Source organism: Neolamprologus multifasciatus, chromosome 3 (assembly GCF_963576455.1).
Source record: "Neolamprologus multifasciatus chromosome 3, fNeoMul1.2, whole genome shotgun sequence".
Lineage (NCBI taxonomy): Eukaryota > Metazoa > Chordata > Actinopteri > Cichliformes > Cichlidae > Neolamprologus > Neolamprologus multifasciatus.
Window position 1 is genome coordinate 23,264,337 of NC_140441.1, and position 17,846 is coordinate 23,282,182.

At 37.9% G+C, this 17,846-nt stretch overlaps 2 protein-coding genes across 3 annotated transcripts in view; both read right to left on the reverse strand.

Annotated features, from left to right (window-relative positions):
* Positions 1 to 17,846, reverse strand: part of LOC146522063 (Fc receptor-like protein 5) — a 110,096-nt gene that overhangs the window by 64,409 nt on the left and 27,841 nt on the right. The gene's annotated exons all lie outside the window — the stretch shown is intronic.
* Positions 125 to 15,925, reverse strand: LOC146522068 (low affinity immunoglobulin gamma Fc region receptor II-like). 2 transcript variants are annotated; one of them, XM_085149956.1, is made up of 8 exons: positions 14,680 to 15,925; positions 13,873 to 14,121; positions 11,163 to 11,282; positions 11,000 to 11,015; positions 10,829 to 10,920; positions 5,167 to 5,214; positions 4,983 to 5,045; positions 125 to 3,298 (listed from the first exon to the last, which is right to left on the reverse strand). In XM_085149956.1, the coding sequence occupies exons 1-8, from the start codon at positions 14,948 to 14,950 to the stop codon at positions 3,273 to 3,275; spliced, it is 885 nt and encodes a 294-aa protein (XP_085006082.1). In that variant the 5' UTR covers positions 14,951 to 15,925; the 3' UTR covers positions 125 to 3,272. The 2 variants fall into 2 exon arrangements, with proteins under 2 accessions (XP_085006082.1, XP_085006072.1); XM_085149946.1 differs by lacking the exon at positions 125 to 3,298 and having other exon boundaries at positions 4,192 to 5,045.

Here is a 17,846-nt window from a genome sequence, read left to right on the forward strand (position 1 = left end):
AACAAACAAACATCAGTCTCCTATTTTCTATCACACAGGAAAGAAGCATCAATATCTGATAAGACGTATTTATTTATTTATTTTTTATTTTTATTTTTATTTTTTTTTTGGGGGGGGGGTCAACAGAAGAAGAATATCTCTAACAAGTTCATTTGTTCACATCTTAATTCTTAAGTGAAATGTGCATTTTGAGTTTATACACCATGTATATAAGGCGACCGTCCTTTTGCAGTATTTTTGTGTGGTGCGTCTTTCTGTCTTAACAAAAGGGGAACAAATGTGTTTAAGTTCACCCAGGATGATTTGTTTTAATTTTCACATGGTCTTACTGAGGTAATGCGAAAAGACTATGTGCACCTTAGCATATGCTACTTCCGGTGGCACCCAAAATGCACACAGATGGAAGCAAAAGGTGAACTTAAATACAGCTTTAATACTGGACGACAAAACAGAAAACTGGCTGAACTAAAATACAAAATAAACTTACGCAGGCAGACAGAACACACAACATGAATGAGGGTAGATCGCAACACTTCTGCACTTTTGCAAATATGTAATGTCTTGATAAATCGAGCAGATATTTGAAGTTTACACAGCTACATTCTCGACTGAAAATATCCTAAACATTTATTTTGTGACCAAGAAAGAGTAATATTAAAACAAAGTAGCTGCTGCCATTGTTGGAAACTGGAATTGGCCGCGCTATGAATTCTGGGTTAGATCGGGCCACAAAGAATACACCCGACCCATCCTTCCAATCTAGGGAAAAGGACACATTTGGAGGAGTCTTCGAGGTTGGACAGTCTTCGTTGCGTTGCTGTAACGTTATCGACCTACAAATGCAGCCTGCAAAGGATGCAGCCCCTGAATTTGGACACAGCTACGATACTGGAGACAGCTTCTTCTTGTTTTTGTGTTGAACACTAGTTGACCTGATCGTGACTAGTCAATGAATCGTGGCAACCCCAGTTGTTATTATGGGATGACTCTACACAGGTTTAGCTGAGAGGTCGGTGACAGAAAGTGATTATAGGGTTGTAGCTCACACCGTCTCGATCATTGTGTTCTTATTTCTCAGAGCAAAAGAAGTGTCAGTCTGGACAAATGAACAGAAAAACTAAACAGAGGCAGATTTTGTTGGCATTGATATTTTTTATATTGTCATTTGTGCTAAAATATATAGATATATAATCATTGCCTTTATGTGTCCTAATATGGCTATAATTATGAAGAAGAAGCCAGACAGTCAGAGTATTTATTTTCAACCTTCTACTATTTCCTTTATCTGTGTCTGTGCTGACAAAATGTGCTTTCTTTATTTAGAGTGCAGCTTAGTCCAGAGATGAGCTATGTTATACATTAGGAAAGCACCATGTTCTGTTTCTTTTCAAGTGCAAGACTTCACACCTTTAAATGTTTGTTTGAGACATGACTTATTACAAGTTCCTGTTTTTATAGTTTAGCAAGGTGCTTGTTTCTGCTTTTCTGCATACCTCATACACACGGTTTAAGTTCATTGAAAGGTCACGTGTCTATGTATGGTATAGCTGGAAACACACACGCACAAGCAGTCTGAACAGAAGAAAAGTTGCTCTGGAAACATGAGCAACAGTTTGACAGGTGAACAGAAAGATGGTGAAGCTCAGCAAACACGAAGCAATTTGATACCAGAACAAAAGAGAAATGTCTCCCAAGAACAGCAACGACTTCACAGTTTAAAGAAGAGCGATGATTCATAACCATCAAAGAGCAACTCAGAGGATAAACAGAAGAAAAGTGATTTGATTGGAGAGGAGAGTGATTCTCAGAGACGGTAACTGAACAGGAGACGTGACGACTTTCAGGACGCCTCACTGACATTCATTGATGCAGATGATGATTTGGACTGTGACTAACCCGAAGATAACAGTTATATTTGTTACCATTCATGATATTTTGACTCTAAATTATGTATTTTCTATTATTGTAAAGCATTTCTAAAACCAGTAACACTGAGATTTCATCCACTTCTGTCTGTAGTTTTTTGTCATGGTCACAAGTCTGTGAATATAAAGTGAGTGTAATCTCTAAGAGTTCAAAGTTAAGTGCAAATTAAAATATTTTGATGAAAATAAAACCATCAGAAATGTTTACATGAACCAAAACACAAAAACTGGAAGATGGAGGATGGAAAACATGTAAAACAATCAGGTACTGAACAGAATTAATGTGTGGAAATGTCACATCAGGTGTTCAGCATTAAAGGGGACATGAAACACTACATGTACTAATGTACATCATGGAGCCCAGCTCTCAAAAGCTGACACAGATGTAACTCTGACTGTGAAGCTTAATTCAAGAAATAAGTGCTTCAAGTTATAAAAACATGTTGAGCGCCATCTTCTGTCAGTACAGAGCATCACATCACCAGGTCAGTTGGTTCATTTCAGTCAAAAGACTCACATCAGTTTATGTTAAGTAACTAATAGCAGAACCAATAACTCAGTGAAAATAAGGACACTAAAACTAAACATCAGTTTAATGGGGTCACTGTTGTGCTGCTCTCAGCTGCAACAATGAGTTTTATGTTAAAACTGAGGATATACTGTCTGCTTTCACCGTCTGTCTCTTTAGCAGTAAGAGGTTCTGCGTTGTTTGGTTAGCTGCACTGACACAGGAAAATCCAGCTGTTAGCTGTAATGTTCAGGTCTGTGAAGCACTTTATGAACGAGGACTTCATGAAGGAGAGTCTGTTTGACATGTTTTGTGAACTTTAAGTTCTTAGTTCTTAAATCCGGTTTCACAGACAGTTACATCTGAGTCAGTGTTTGAGAGCAGGGCTCTAAGATGTAAATTATTGTTTATACATGTGGTGTTTTTTAATGTCCACTTTAAAGGACAAATATAATTTCATGCATTTGAACCTGTTTTACATACAAGAACGTGTTTGAGTTAATATTTAACTATTTTTCACGTAGAACCACTTAACAGTGTCCCAGCTGTAGATCTTCTGTCGTGAGCTGAGAAAAGAAGTGTTTCTATAATCTGCTGCAGAGGACTGTGGAAATGTTTGCTGCATAAATCAGCAGCTACAAACGCTGAGAACCTGCCTGGATATCAGCACAAGGACGTGTGTGAGGGGTCACTGGCTGCCCCTCATGCCTGTCCCACCTGTGTTGAACAACAATAAAGTTTATTATAAAAGCATTGTCTCCCCTTGATGCAACGTGAAGTTCTGTTTTGTGTTTGAGTCTTTACAGGTGTGTAATGTTACTGTACCTTATAGGATTTGTTTAGAAGGCGCAGAAAGACTCTGTATCTGTGTGGACGAGGAAATCATCTGGTTTTACTTTCATGTAAACATCTGGCCTCAGACACATAACTTATCATTTGTAATTTGTTCTGTGTTGTAAAGATTTTTTTTTTGCAAAACATGTGAAGCTGAAACACTTCTTTATGTTCTTCTGTATCAGTAAAAAATCATTAAGACCTCACCTGGGATACTTGAAACAATGGTGTGTTTTGTACGGTGATGCTGTTACTCGACTAAATGAAACTGACAGTGACTTGAAGAAGTATTCATACCCTTTGAACGTTTATACATTTTGTCACCTTACAACTGCCAACTTAAATGTTTTTATTAGGATGTTCTGTGATAGACCAACACAAATAGTGCATAACTGTGAAGTGGTATGAAAATGATACATGGTTTTCAAAATTTTAAGCAAAAAAAACTCTGAAAAGTGTGGCATGCATTTGTTTTCAACCCACCTTCGTCAATACTTTGTAGAGACACTGCTCGCTGCATTTACAGCTGCAAGTCTTTCGGGGTTTGTCTTTACCAGCTTTGCAGATCTACCGACTGAAATGTTTGCCAATTATTTGTTGCAAAATGGCTCAAGCTCAGTCAGACTGTGAACAGCAATTTTCAAATCTTGCCACAGATGCTCAATGGGATTTAGGTCTGGACTTTGACTGAGCCATTCTAACACAAGAATATTCTTTGATCTAAACCAGGGGTAGGCCGGTGTCCTGCAGGTTTTAGAGATCACCCTGGGTTTGCAGTTGTAGCATGCTTTTTCCATTTTTGGATGATGGATTGAACAATACTCCTTGAGATGTTCAAAGCTTGGGATATTTTTTTATTACCTAACCCTGCTTTAAACTTATCTACAACTTTATCCCTGACCTGTCTGGTGAGTTCCTTGGTCTTCATGATGCTGTTTGTTCACTAATGTTCTCTAACAAACCACTGAGGCCTTCACAGAGCAGCTGGTGACTTCTGAAGGTAAATGAATGCACTGGATTTTAATGAGGGATATCAGAGTACAGGTGGCTGAAAACAAATGCACGCCACAGTTTTCAGATTTTTATTTGTTTAAAATTTTGAAAATCATGAATCATTTTCATACCACTTCATAATTATGTGCTACGTTGTATTGATCTATCACAGAAAATCTCAATTTAAAAAAGGTGTCAAAATGTGTAGAAGTTCAACAGGTATGAATATTTTTTCAAGGTACTGTAAGCTCATGCTTTGTTCAGTTTGATCAGAAATATACAAGTGAAGAGTTTAATGTTGTAGGAAGTGATTAAAGTAAAATACAGCTTTATTATCCACTTAGCTTTGGTCCAGACTAATAATTGGCTCTTATTGCAGTGGCACTTTGATATCACTGTAATGTGTTGTCATGCTAATAATGCCAGTAATAGATTACTTTGGCTTGTACAGTAAACATGTAGCTTGCAAAGAACAATGAACATGTGTTTTTATTCTTCATTTGTTTGGTGTTTAACTGTTTTCCCATCTCACGAAATACACAGATTTAAAAAGATGAAAAGAACAAAATAATACATTTGAATAAATGTCTGTTTCCTAACATGAGAAAAATGCTGCCGGACCTAACTTATATTAATAAGTTAACCCAAAATTAATTTCATACTAATTAAAAAAAAATTCAAACCAGGTTTTCTTTTTATAAAATTAACTTTGGTGTACTCACTCTTAGTTCTAAGATCTTTAAACTCAATAAGAGAGGAGGTGATGTCATCGTATTCATCTGATCCTGAAATGTTCATATTTTTATTTACAGGTTTATAAAAAACATATCACATGAAATTAGTTTCATTAAATTAAAAACAAGTTTCATCTGTAACTGCTCTGTGCTTTTCAGCACATATACTGACCATTTCTGTTTTTCACTTGTGTGACTGATTCATAGACGTCAGCAGTACCTAAAGAAAAATACAAGCCAGGGTGACATTAATGATTTTTTTACAGTTACACTAAAGATCAGAGCAAAAACAGAAACACTGTGTGAGTCAAAACCAGGACTGTAAGATCTTTAAATGTTATTAAAAAAACTCGTGAACTCAAACTGAACCTATTAAATGTTCATGCTAATGGAGGTTTAATAAAAGTAAATATTAATAATAATAAAGATTGTTTTAAATGCTGACCATGCTGAAGAGAGCCGTACACATGAGTTTCATTCAGGTTGACTCCATGATTTGTGGAGGAGCCCGGACTGTGACTCTCAGACTGGATCGACCTAAAACAGGAAATAAACACAATTATTATGGTCCTGGGTCTTTTGACCCAACGGTTTGTGTTTTTCATTATTATGATCTTGTGTTCTAGTTTGTTCTGATTGTGTACTGGGGTTTAGACTTTTTAGTTCCTATTCAATTCAATTCAATTCAATTTTATTTATATAGCGCCAAATCACAACAAAAGTCGCCTCAAGGCGCTTCATAGATACAGAGAAAAACCCAACAATCATATGACCCCCTATGAGCAAGCACTTTGACGACAGTGGGAAGGAAAAACTCCCTTTTAACAGGAAGAAACCTCCGGCAGAACCAGGCTCAGGGAGGGGCGGCCATCTGCTGCGACCGGTTGGGGTGAGAGAAGGAAGACAGGATAAAAGACATGCTGTGGAAGAGAGACAGAGGTTAATAACAGATATGATTCAACACAGAGAGGACTGTTAATACATAGTGAGCGAGAAAGGTGACTAGAAAGGAAAAACTCAATGCATCATGGGAATCCCCCGGCAGCCTACATCTATTGCAGCATAACTAAGGGAGGATTCAGGGTCACCTGGTCCAGCCCTAACTATATGCTTTAGCAAAAAGGAAAGTTTTAAGCCTAATCTTAAAAGTAGAGATAGTGTCTGTCTCCTGAATCCAAACTGGAAGCTGGTTCCACAGAAGAGGGGCCTGAAAACTGAAGGCTCTCCCTCCCATTCTACTTTTAAATACTCTAGGAACAACAAGTAGGCCTGCAGAGCGAGAGCGAAGTGCTCTAATAGGGTGATATGGTACTACAAGGTCATTAAGATAAGATGGGGCCTGATTATTTAAGACCTTGTATGTGAGGAGCAGGATTTTGAAATCAATTCTGGATTTAACAGGAAGCCAATGAAGGGAAGCCAAAACAGGAGAAATATGCTCTCTCTAGTCCCTGTCAGTACTCTTGCTGCAGCATTTTGGATTAGCTGAAGGCTTTTCAGTGAGTTTTTTGGACATCCTGATAATAATGAATTGCAGTAGTCCAGCCTGGAAGTAATAAATGCATGAACGAGTTTTTCAGTGTCACTCTGAGACAGGATATTTCTAATTTTAGAGATGTTGCGCAAATGGAAGAACGCAGTCTTACATATTTGTTTAATATGTGCGTTGAAGGACATATCCTGGTCAAAAATGACTCCAAGGTTCCTCACAGTGTTACTGGAGGCCAAGGTAATGCCATCCAGAGTAAGAATCTGGTTAGATACCATATTTCTAAGCTTTTCAGCGCCGAGTACAATGACCTCAGTTTTATCTGAGTTAAGAAGCAGAAAGTTAGTGGCCATCCAGGTCTTTATGTCTTTAAGACATTCCTGCAGTTTAACTAATTGGTGTCTGTTATCTGGCTTCATGGACAGATAGAGCTGGGTGTCATCTGCAGAGCAGTGAAAATGTATGCTATGTCTTCTAATGATGCTGCCTAGGGGAAGCATGTATAATGTAAACAGAATTGGTCCTAGCACTGAACCTTGTGGAACTCCATAATTAACCTCAGTGTGTGAAGAGGACTCTCCATTTACATGCACAAATTGGAGTCTATTAGATAGATATGATACAAACCACTGCAGTGCAATACCTGTAATACCTACAGCATGTTCTAATCGCTCTAATAGGATATTATGGTCAACAGTATCGAATGCTGCACTAAGGTCAAGAAGGACAAGCACAGAGATGAGTCCACTGTCAGAGGCCATAAGAAGATCATTTGTAACCTTCACTAAAGCTGTTTCTGTGCTGTGATGAACTCTGAAACCTGACTGAAACTCTTCAAATAAACCATTCCTCTGCAGATGATCTGTTAGCTGTTTGACAACTACTCTTTCAAGGATTTTTGATATGAAAGGAAGGTTGGAGATTGGCCTATAATTAGCTAAGACTGCTGGGTCTAGAGATGGCTTTTTGAGTAAAGGTTTAACTGCAGCCACCTTGAAGGCCTGTGGTACATAGCCGATTATATGAGATAGGTTGATCATATATAAGATCGAAGAATTAATCAATGGCAGGACTTCTTTGAGCAGTTTTGTAGGAATGGGGTCTAAAAGACACGTTGATGGTTTGGAGGAAGTAATTATTGAAGTTAACTCAGAAAGATCAATTGGAGAAAAAGAGTCTAACTTAACATCAATGGTACTAAGAGTAGCTGTAGATAATATTACATCTGTTGGATGATTATTGGTAATTTTTTCTCTAATGATAAAAATTTTATTTGCGAAGAAGTTCATGAAGTCATCACTAGTTAACGTTAAAGGGATGGTTGGCTCAAAAGAGCTCTGACTTTTTGTCAGCCTGGCTACAGTGCTGAAGAGAAACCTGGGGTTGTTCTTATTTTCTTCAATCAGTGATGAGTAGTAAGCTGTTCTGGCTTTGCGGAGGGCTTTCTTATAGAGCAACAAACTATTTCTCCAGGCTAAATGATGATCCTCTAAATTTGTGACACGCCATTTCCTCTCCAGATTACGAGTCATCTGCTTTAGGGTACGTGTTTGAGAATTATACCACGGGGTCAGGTACTTCTGATTAGAGACCTTAGTTTTCACTGGAGCTACAGTATCCAGAGTCGTACGTAGTGAGGAGGTGAAGTTATTAACAAGATAATCGACCTCTGTTGGGGTAGCGTTCAGATAGCTGCTCTGCTCTATGTTGGTACAGGGCATTGAAGATGATAACAGTGGCTGGATTATATTCTTAAACTTAGTTACAGCGCTTTCAGAAAGACATCTACTTTGATAAAGTCCACTCTCCACTGCTGCGTAATCAATTATTGTAAATGTAAATGTTATCAAGAAATGATCAGACAGGAGAGGGTTTTCAGGAAACACTGTTAAATGTTCAGTTTCTATGCCATATGTTAAAACAAGATCTAGAGTGGGATTAAAGTGGTGGGTGGGTTCTTTTACATTTTGAGAGAAACCAATTGAGTCTAACAACAGATTAAATGCCATGTTGAGGCTGTCATTTTTAGCATCAACATGGATGTTAAAATCACCCACAATAATTATTTTATCTGAGCTCAGAACTAAATCAGATATAAAGTCTGAGAAATCAGACAGAAACTCTGTGTAAGGCCTAGGTGGACGATAGATGATAACAAGTAAGACTGGTTTCTGAGTTTCACAGCTGGGGTGGATAATGTTAAGCATCAGGCTTTCAAATGAATTAAAAGTCTGTCTTGGTCTTTCATTAATTAATAGACTGGTGTGAAAAATTGCTGCCACACCGCCCCCTCGACCTGTGCTTCGAGATTTCTGGTAGTTAGAATGACTCGAGGGTGTTGATTCATTTAAACTAACATAATCATCCTGCTGCAACCAGGTTTCTGTAAGGCAGAGTAAATCAATTTGTTGATCAATTATTAAGTCATGTACTAACAGAGACTTGGAGGAGAGAGACCTAATATTTAATAATCCACATTTCACTGTTTTACTCTTTGGTTCAGATGTGGATACTGTATTGTTCTTTCTTTGTGATTGTTTAAGTTGTTTGTTGCTGGTTTTTAGTTTGTTTTTTGTCTTTTTGGAAGCAGACACAGTCTCTATGGAGATGGGTTTTTGGGGGGTAGCAGGAGGAGGGAAGCTGCAGAGAGGCGTGTAAGACTGCAACTCTGCTTCCTGGTCCCAACTCTGGATAGTCATATTTTGAGGGGTTTAATAAATTTGTCCATATTTCTAGAAATGAGAGCTGCTCCATCCAAAGTTCCTAGAGTTTGGTTTTTGTGTTTCCTCTGTTTAATGTCTGTACCGTGTCTCTGTGCATTTCCTGTTTTATTGTGAAGATCTATGTCTTCTGTTAGTGTGTTCAGTTTATGTTTTCTCCTGTCACATCAGTTCAATTTGGTTCAGCTGTGTCTTCCTCCTGTTTGCTATTCCACGTTTCCCTCTGTGTGTATTTATAGTGTGTGTCCTCGTGTGCTTGTTGCTGGTTTGTCTGTGTTCTTTCTCTGCATCATTCTGTGTCGTCTCCCTGCATCACCATTTAAGGGTTCAGGTTTGTTTTTGTTAGTTTTTTCCAGTTTAGGTTTGCTTAGTTTCCGTCCCTGCTTTTGCTGTTTCTGTTTGTTTCACCACTTCATGAATAAAACTAATTTGCATCTCAGCTGCCTGCATCTTAGGTCCTAATTCTCAGCCTCCACTCATCTGCCACGGCAGACGTGACAACGATAAACTCAAAAGTAACTGATGTTTGTTTAAAATAATAATAAAAAGTATTTTACCAACCTGGTGAAGCACGAATCTGTAAGATAAGATAAGAATACTTTATTAATCTCAGAGGAAACTAAATTGTCACAGTGGCTCAAAGACAGTAAGAACAATAACTGACTAAACTAAATAATATAATATATCACAAAGTATGAATAATAATGCACACTACAAAAAGTAGAGAATTTCAATTCTGTTGTACCAGCTGCAAATGGCAGCATTTCATCATGTCGTTGATTGATGTTAGTAGCAGCAGGTATACAGTATTGCACATTGAGATATGTAAAGACACCAGTGTGTGCATGTGTGCTTCGATATGATGATGTATGTTGTAAAGTCTGACAGCAGCTGGAAGGAAAGGTCTCCTAAATCTCAACTTCACACTGTGGGTGCAGCAGCCTGTCACTGCAGGAGCTGCTCAGTGCTGTCAGAGTGACCTGCATGGGGTGGGAGGTGTTATCTAACAGGGATGACAGCTGAGCCACCATCCTGTCACTGACTACCTCCACTGGGTCATGAGGACGTCCCAGAACAGAGCTGGTCTTCTTCATCAGTCTGTTCAGATTCTTTCAATTACAATTATTAGGTTTAATTGTTTCACTGATATTCTGTGTCATCAGATCAGAATGAATGTTTCAATATTTAAAGTGAATGTAGTAAATAAACTCTCTAAAACAGTATCTAATAGTGAAATGTTCATATTTTATTTACAGGTTTGTAAAAACATATCACATGAAAGTGGTTTCATTAAATCAAAAACAAGTTTCATCTCTAACTGCTCTGTGCTTTTCAGCACATATACTGTACCATTTCTGTTGTTTTTCACTTGTGTGACTGATTCATAGATGTCAGCAGTACCTAAAGAAAAAACAAGCCAGGCTCACATTAATCATTTTATTACAGTTACACTAAAGATCAGAGCAAAAACAGAAAAACTGTGTGAGTCAAAACCAGGACTGTAAGATCTTTAAATGTTATTAAAAAAACTCCTGAACTCAAACTGAACCTATTAAATGTTCATGCTAATGGAGGTTTAATAAAAGTAAATATTAATAATAATAAAAATTGTTTTAAATGCTGACCATGTTGAAGAGAGCCGTACACATGAGTTTCATTCTGGTTGACTCCATGATTTGTGGAGGAGCCCGGACTGTGACTCTCAGACTGGATCGACCTAAAACAGGAAATAAACACAATAAATTCAAAAGTAACTGATGTTTGTTTAAAATAATTATAAAAAGTATTTTACCAACCTGGTGAAGCAGGAATCTGTGAAAGAGACAAATGTTTGTCATGTATAAATTGTTCCACTAATATTTTGTGTCATGAGATCAGAATACATGTATATGTGTGAATAATTAAAGTGTATGTAGTAAATAAACTCTCTAATACAGCATGAAAAGAAGAGGCTCTTACACTTGGACTGTCTGCAGCGATACAACAAGAGCAGGAGGATAATAATGAGAGAGACTCCACAAACCAGTCCAACAATCAACCACACAGGAGATGAAGAGCTGTCAGCTCCTGACACAGTTACTGTGACAACAAACAATAATTAATTATTAATAAATAAACAACAAACTCTGAGAGCACAAATCTCTGCTAAGGCAGCTCACTCTGTTGACAGTATTTACTTTTAAAGGAACAATATTGTGTTTTCGGTGTATTTATTTTGTTTTATTTGTACTGGCAGAAGTTTGTAGTTCAGTAAAAATAAGTCCAAAGGAAGATGAGAAATATAAAAGTGAGGTCAGAGGTCAAACAAATTATAATTTAAATCTTTATACACAGCAAATCCAGCATGTCCAAATTAACACTGTCAGATTTGATTTCAACACTTTTAAAGTGTCTATATGGGTCCACACCAGAGAGTGTTAATTTAACTCTTTTTGGAGAGTTGGTATGTTAACTCTGATTTAGTGTTAAACACCAAATCTCTCTGGAGTTGATAATTTAACACTTGGTGTTAAGAGTTTATATATTAACTCTCAAAGAGTATTTTAATTTAACTACGTAAGAGTTATCTTCTAATTAATTCTAAAAAGCGGGAATTTTACTGTTCTGAACTTCTAGAAAATTCTTTTGGAAATAAACATTTACTAAAAAGACGCAATGGTTTTTGAAAAACATTTATTCTGAACTGTGCACCACAATTTCAAAACATTTTCTGAAAGATGTAACAGTGTACATGTTCTCACTTTCATTAGAATTTCGTTTATCAAAAGGTCTGACATAGGTGAGCTGGTAAATGCAAATAACAGCATTCTCATCACTTATTTCAATAAATACAAAATACAATACGCATGTCCTTCATTCATCACTTTGTGGAACTTCAGCGCACTTCTGCTCTCCCCCATATTCCGTCTTCACAAGCGTATCCTATGTGGAGATTGAATAAAAATTAGTTGACACTAATTAATGGCACAAATCAATTGCAGCACAGTAAAAAAAAAAAGGAATCCTTTTTGAGCCATTACTTGTGTAAAGTATTTTCCCAAAAGACAAGGACACAGACAACAGGTAATACTGAACTAAATGTAAAACCTCAGCCTTTTTCATTTTTACCTAAACCGTGTGCACAAAACTCTGGAGGAATCTAAGTGCTAACGTAGAACTCAGTCGGGACTCAGGACATCTGCTACTGCTGTTTGCTCGTTTTTTATGGGAGATCGTTTTCAGGCTTCAAGTAGCACCATTATATCAACATTTCACATTCTAGACATTGTTTTAAGTGTATTTGACCAAGAAATTTGACTGAAAATTCACATGCAAGCTTTTTTTCAAGGCTGTGGTATTCGCCCGCAAACAATACCTTTCAGCTAGCTAAAACAGAATATTATGCTATCACCGAGCAACATGGCTAATGCCTTTCACACAGCTTTGTCTCAACTCCAAAGAGCCACAGAAGTAAAAGCTAATAACAATAATTGAAACAATCTTTGAAAACATGACTTACCAAGCATGGCAAACAACTCAAATATGTAGAGCAAAATGTTCTGAAACGGCTTCACTTCAGCTTCGATTGGAGCCGTGCTGGGGGCGGAGTCTGTGAATTTACTCTATTGGTGTCATAGCCCCTGTAGGAGTTCAGAGTTAAGAGGTCAAGAGTTAATGTTTCCATTGTAACACCTCCAGATTTGAAATAGAAACACTCATTTTTAACACTCGATTTTAACTACTATCATTTTACACCTCAGAGTTACATTAAAAGAATGTGACTCTACTTAGAGTAAAATTAACTCTAAGACTACTAACACCAAAACATTTAACACTTTTGAATTTGCTGTGTACAGTATTTTCTATATGTTGGCAAGCCAAATGTTAATGGATAGTTAACATGACTGCAGCTCGTCAGTGAGGTAACCAGGCAGGTCTGCTGGGATCCTTTCTAGGAAAATAAGATTTGTATGCTAACAGATTTTCCCCTTGTTTCAGTTTCTTCCTGCTTCAAGATTCATTTTCATGCCATCATTCACCTCCAGTCAGACGCCTGCCACCTTGGATCATTACCCCCCTATTCACCACCACCGCTGCCCCCCTCGGAGCCTCTTCCTCACTTGCCTGCCTGCCCACCCTTCAGCAGTTTCCACAGACCTCTGCCTCATCCACTAAACCCACCTAGTCTGGACTCCAATAAGGCATTGTTGCAGCCACTTTATGAACACTCTCTGTCTTGTCACATTCCCTCAGATTTCCTGCCCTAACTGCTCTCTCCTCTCCCACAGATCTGCCGCCCTCACGCTGTTATGTCCGCTCCTCTGGCCTGTCTCTCTCACCTCAGTTAAGATATTTATGTAGGACTCACTCCTTAAGTTTAGGTTCATTTATGTTTTGTTCTTGTTGACCAAGTCGAAGCTTGCAAAATGTTGTGCTAAATGAATTATCCTTTGTTTGAATAAAGAAACTTTCACTGATTACATCCTCTGCTATTTTCACCTGAGTCCATCACTTGAGTCCTGAATCACAACGATATTAAACCTGACAATTTAGAGATATTACATAATAGTTTTATAAAGTTCTGACTAAATAGGCCCAGGTGGCTTCAAAACATTAAAAGAAATAATATGATGTTATTTCTCAAGCATGAAATCCATTAAAATCCATCAAATGTTTTGATCCTGCTCACCTTTAACTGACATCCAGCTCTGTGCTGACTCTCTTCCTGAGTACTGACACTTGTAGAAACCTTCATCAGACTTTGACACTGCAGAGATCTTCAGCTCCCCTCGGGGATCATTTTGAATAAGTTTGTCATTGTGATAGAAAAACACATTGGAAAGTATTTTTTGTGTTTTCAAACTGCAGCTCAGACTAACAGAAGCTCCCTCAGTCACAGGATGAACAGGACTCACCAGGATAGGAACATTACGATCATCTGTGAAACAATCACACACAATTGTTTCAGTCAGACCAGCTGATGCACACTTTTAGAAAAAGCTGAGAGTCGTGTCTCATGATCTACATGCAGACCTGGTTTTCTGAGTGAATATGAGGACTGGAAATATAGTTGGGATGTTCCTGGCAGGAGTCAAATTATTGACGGTGACAATATTGAATGGTTAAAGGTGAAATTGTAAATGTTTGTATGTTTGTGTTATTTTGCATCACGTGTTTCCCAAATTTCTCTGAATTGAGACATTAAAGGTTCATCTAATCTGACGACAGAGATGTTGAGCTTTTTTGAGTTTTATTCTGACAGAGAAAATACAAAAATACTGTTGGCAAAATATGACAAACTGGATTATGAAAGGATGAAGAGAAATTAGACCAACAACCAAGAATATTTTGATGCTTCGTTGCCTGAAATCATCTGAAAGTCTCATTTTTGTTTGTTTTGCCACATAGAATTACTTCACATACAGCAAAGCTGAGACAAATGTTCATGTGACGTCTAAATCATTCAGATCCAAGAAGTAAATGTATAATAACATACTCTGTACAGTGATGTTGACTGCACTGCTGAACTCTCCTGATCCAGACTCACACCAGTACACTCCAGTATCTGACTTTGATGTGTTGATGTCACATGTGGATCCAGTCATTCTCCTACAGTCAGAGAGTCGGCCGTCCTCAGAGAACTTCCTCACTCTCCACTCAGTGAAGTTTCCCTCACAGGTCAGTGAGACAGAGTCAGAGGTGAAGTGTTGCACTCTGTCAGGACTCACTGTGAGAGACGCTGCTGAATGAACATCTGGAAACAACATGCAGTGAAGAGACAAAGCTCACAGATGTTAGGATTCAAAATATCACAGTGAAAATATTTGTTTGAAGCTTTTGTTTTGAAAATCAAATTTAATAGTTCAATATGATAAAGTGTTTGTTTGGTGAGACAACACTGAGTCTGACAACAAGCCCTGAATCACACAGACAGTCAAATCAATGGAAAACAAAGGAGCCGAATACTGACATGTTTAAGATGATCTAACCCACATGCTTTATCTGCTGGCAGCTCATGTAGAGCTTGGTACACGTCATGTGACATCATGAGCTTTGAGTCATCACTCTCAGCATCATCCACCTGATACAGATCACTCTGAACACACTTCAGTCATTTGCTGTAATGTTTCTGTCATAATTCTGTGATATTGTCTGTTTCACAGATTCCTTCTACAGTGAGATATTTTGCAGCAGCAGGACCAAAACTAAAAACCTTTGAAGTATATTTTAAATGAACAATAACAGCAGCTGTTATTTGTGACGTCTTCTTCTAGCGTCCATCTGTAGTCAGTGTTTTTCTTGTATTTGTCAGAGCTGTTAACCTGCCTGCTGACATCTTTGTTTCTTTATTAACTATATTTGACTTTTTTATCTGAACACCTACCTGAGCACTAAACAAAGAGTCTTAACTGTGCAAATCCTGTCTGTGCACTAAGTAAAAATAATCAGTACAAGCAGAAACATGAGTTTAAATATCAAAGTAAAAGTATTCAAATAGAAAACATTTAAAATCTCATAGATGTCTTTTGTTTTTCATGTTATCACATTAAATAAAAACTAAAAAATAAGAAAAGGAATCAAGGAAATTCAGTTTGGTTTGATCACAGAGAGAAAGGAAAATATTCAGTTCAGTTCTTCTTTTGGGAGTTTTATTGTACACAGACATCAGTGGTTGTCATGGAGATTAGATTTTAATGGTCTAAATGTTGTTGAATAAAAATGATGACCTAACATGAGCTTATTGAAAGGACAGAGAAACAAACTGACCTGCAGACCAGACAAACTTTGGTTGACTGTCAGTGTGATACTCTGGGTCTCCTCTTCCAGCTCTGCACACATATCCTGCTGTGTGTGTCTGTCCATGAATGATGTAGGAGTCCTGTGCAGTCCCACTGCCATCAGGTAGCAGCTCATAACTGGAGGATTTCTCTAATAGATCAGGAACAGCTTTATACCAGTAGAAGCTCCATCCTGCAGACGGATGTTCAACCTCACAGTTCAGAGTTACTGAGGCTCCAGGACTCAGCCATGATGGAGACACAGTGAGGACAGGATGGGGTTCATCTGTTCAACAAAGATTTTCTCTCAGTGAACATGTAGTACAGTCTCTGAACAGTGAGCTCAGTTTATACAAAGAATAATAATCTCAGTCTATATGAACAGAAACACATTTTACAAAGTGTTCAAACAGCTTAAAGCAAATATGACTTACTGTCAGAAACTGTCAGTGTGACTGAATCACTCCACTCTGTTGTTTTATTCTGTGAACTTTTCATTCTGCCCTTACAGCGATAGTTTCCACTGTTGAATGATGAAGCAGATCTAATCCTGTATTCATTTTGATTTGGAGGTTTTATGATGCTGTTTGTTTCCCACTCATAATCCCACTCAGTGTCTCCTTCATGGATCTCACATCTGACAGTGATCATCTCTCCTCTGTATATCTCAGACCAGTTTGGATACAGAGTCACAACAGACCTGTTTGACACTGTTAATGTTCAACAAAGTCCAATAAAAACACATGAAAGACAAAAGGTTCAATTGCCATCAGATGTAGTGCTTTGTGGGAAATTTAAAGTTTGAACTCACCAGTTGTGTCAATCCAAACTGTCTCACTGTCCTCTGTGTAGTAAACTGGTTCTCCTCTTCCTCCTCTGCAGCTGTAGAGTCCTCCCTCTGAGACACTGATTTGTTCATTTGTCAAAGCTTCATAAGATTTCCCATCTCTGTACCAGTAGTATTTCCATCCAGATAATGAAGATGATCTGGTCACAGAGCAGGTCAGGGTCACACTGCCCCCTTCTGGAACAGCTGTCTTGTCAGCTCTCAGTTCAGCCTTTGGTTTATCTGCAGTTCAGTTTAGAACAAGAACATAAAAGTAAATGACTGAATCAGAAAAATATAAAGAACTTGATGGAAATAATTCGATGATCGAATATCATGAAAGTTTAATGGTGAAGCTAAAACAAACTGTGTCAAACATACTCTGTAATACTGTTTTGAACAGCACCATGATTTTTATGTGTATTTGCAATTAATTACATACATGAATAGTTCAAATAATTAATTTGAAGTATGACTGAGTTTATTGATCAGTAATGAGAAAGTAACCCAGGTTATGATCTGACTGTATTTTGAACATTTGAGAATTTTAAGTGTGAGCAGTTATAATTTCATTAATGTTATTTTGTATTTTTCTTTTTGGTGTATTGTTCCTTTATCAAATGACAGCCAATCAGTGTAACCACGGCAAGCAGGAGAAACCTGAGTGAGGGGAAGAGATTCAGCAACAGAGCAAGTTGTGAACAGATGCATTTTTATTTCCAGTCTTTGACAGTGATGGTGTCCAACTTCAGTCCTTGTGGATAAAATCTGTTTGGTCTGTTATTTCAGGGCTGTTAGTTATAAACTCCTGGTGTGAACAAAGACTCTGGTTTTAGTTATCTGTAAATGTCTAGAGCTCTACAAGAAGATGACCCTAAAAGGAAACAAACATAGCCTCAGATTTGGAGGTGCTGATCCTCACCACCACTTCACACTCAGCTGCGAATGGTTCCAAAGCAAGCCGGAGGCCAGTAGCGGTTTTAGATACGAGGGACACGGGCGATTGCCCGGGGTAGTGGGGGGCGGCATCACGGGCATCGGCAAAAAAAAAAAATGCTC

Bases quoted from the DNA above. Each gene is read 5' to 3' on its own strand.
- LOC146522068 (XM_085149946.1), bottom strand. From the start codon at position 14,950: ATGTTGTTTCCAGATGTTCATTCAGCAGCGTCTCTCACAGTGAGTCCT. The intron at 5,215-10,828 runs GTCAGCATTTAA...ATTTTTCTTTAG, and splicing joins GTACGGCTCTCTTCAACATG to GTACTGCTGACGTCTATGAA. The intron at 5,046-5,166 runs GTCAGTATATGT...TGAACATTTCAG, and splicing joins ACAAGTGAAAAACAGAAATG to GATCAGATGAATACGATGAC.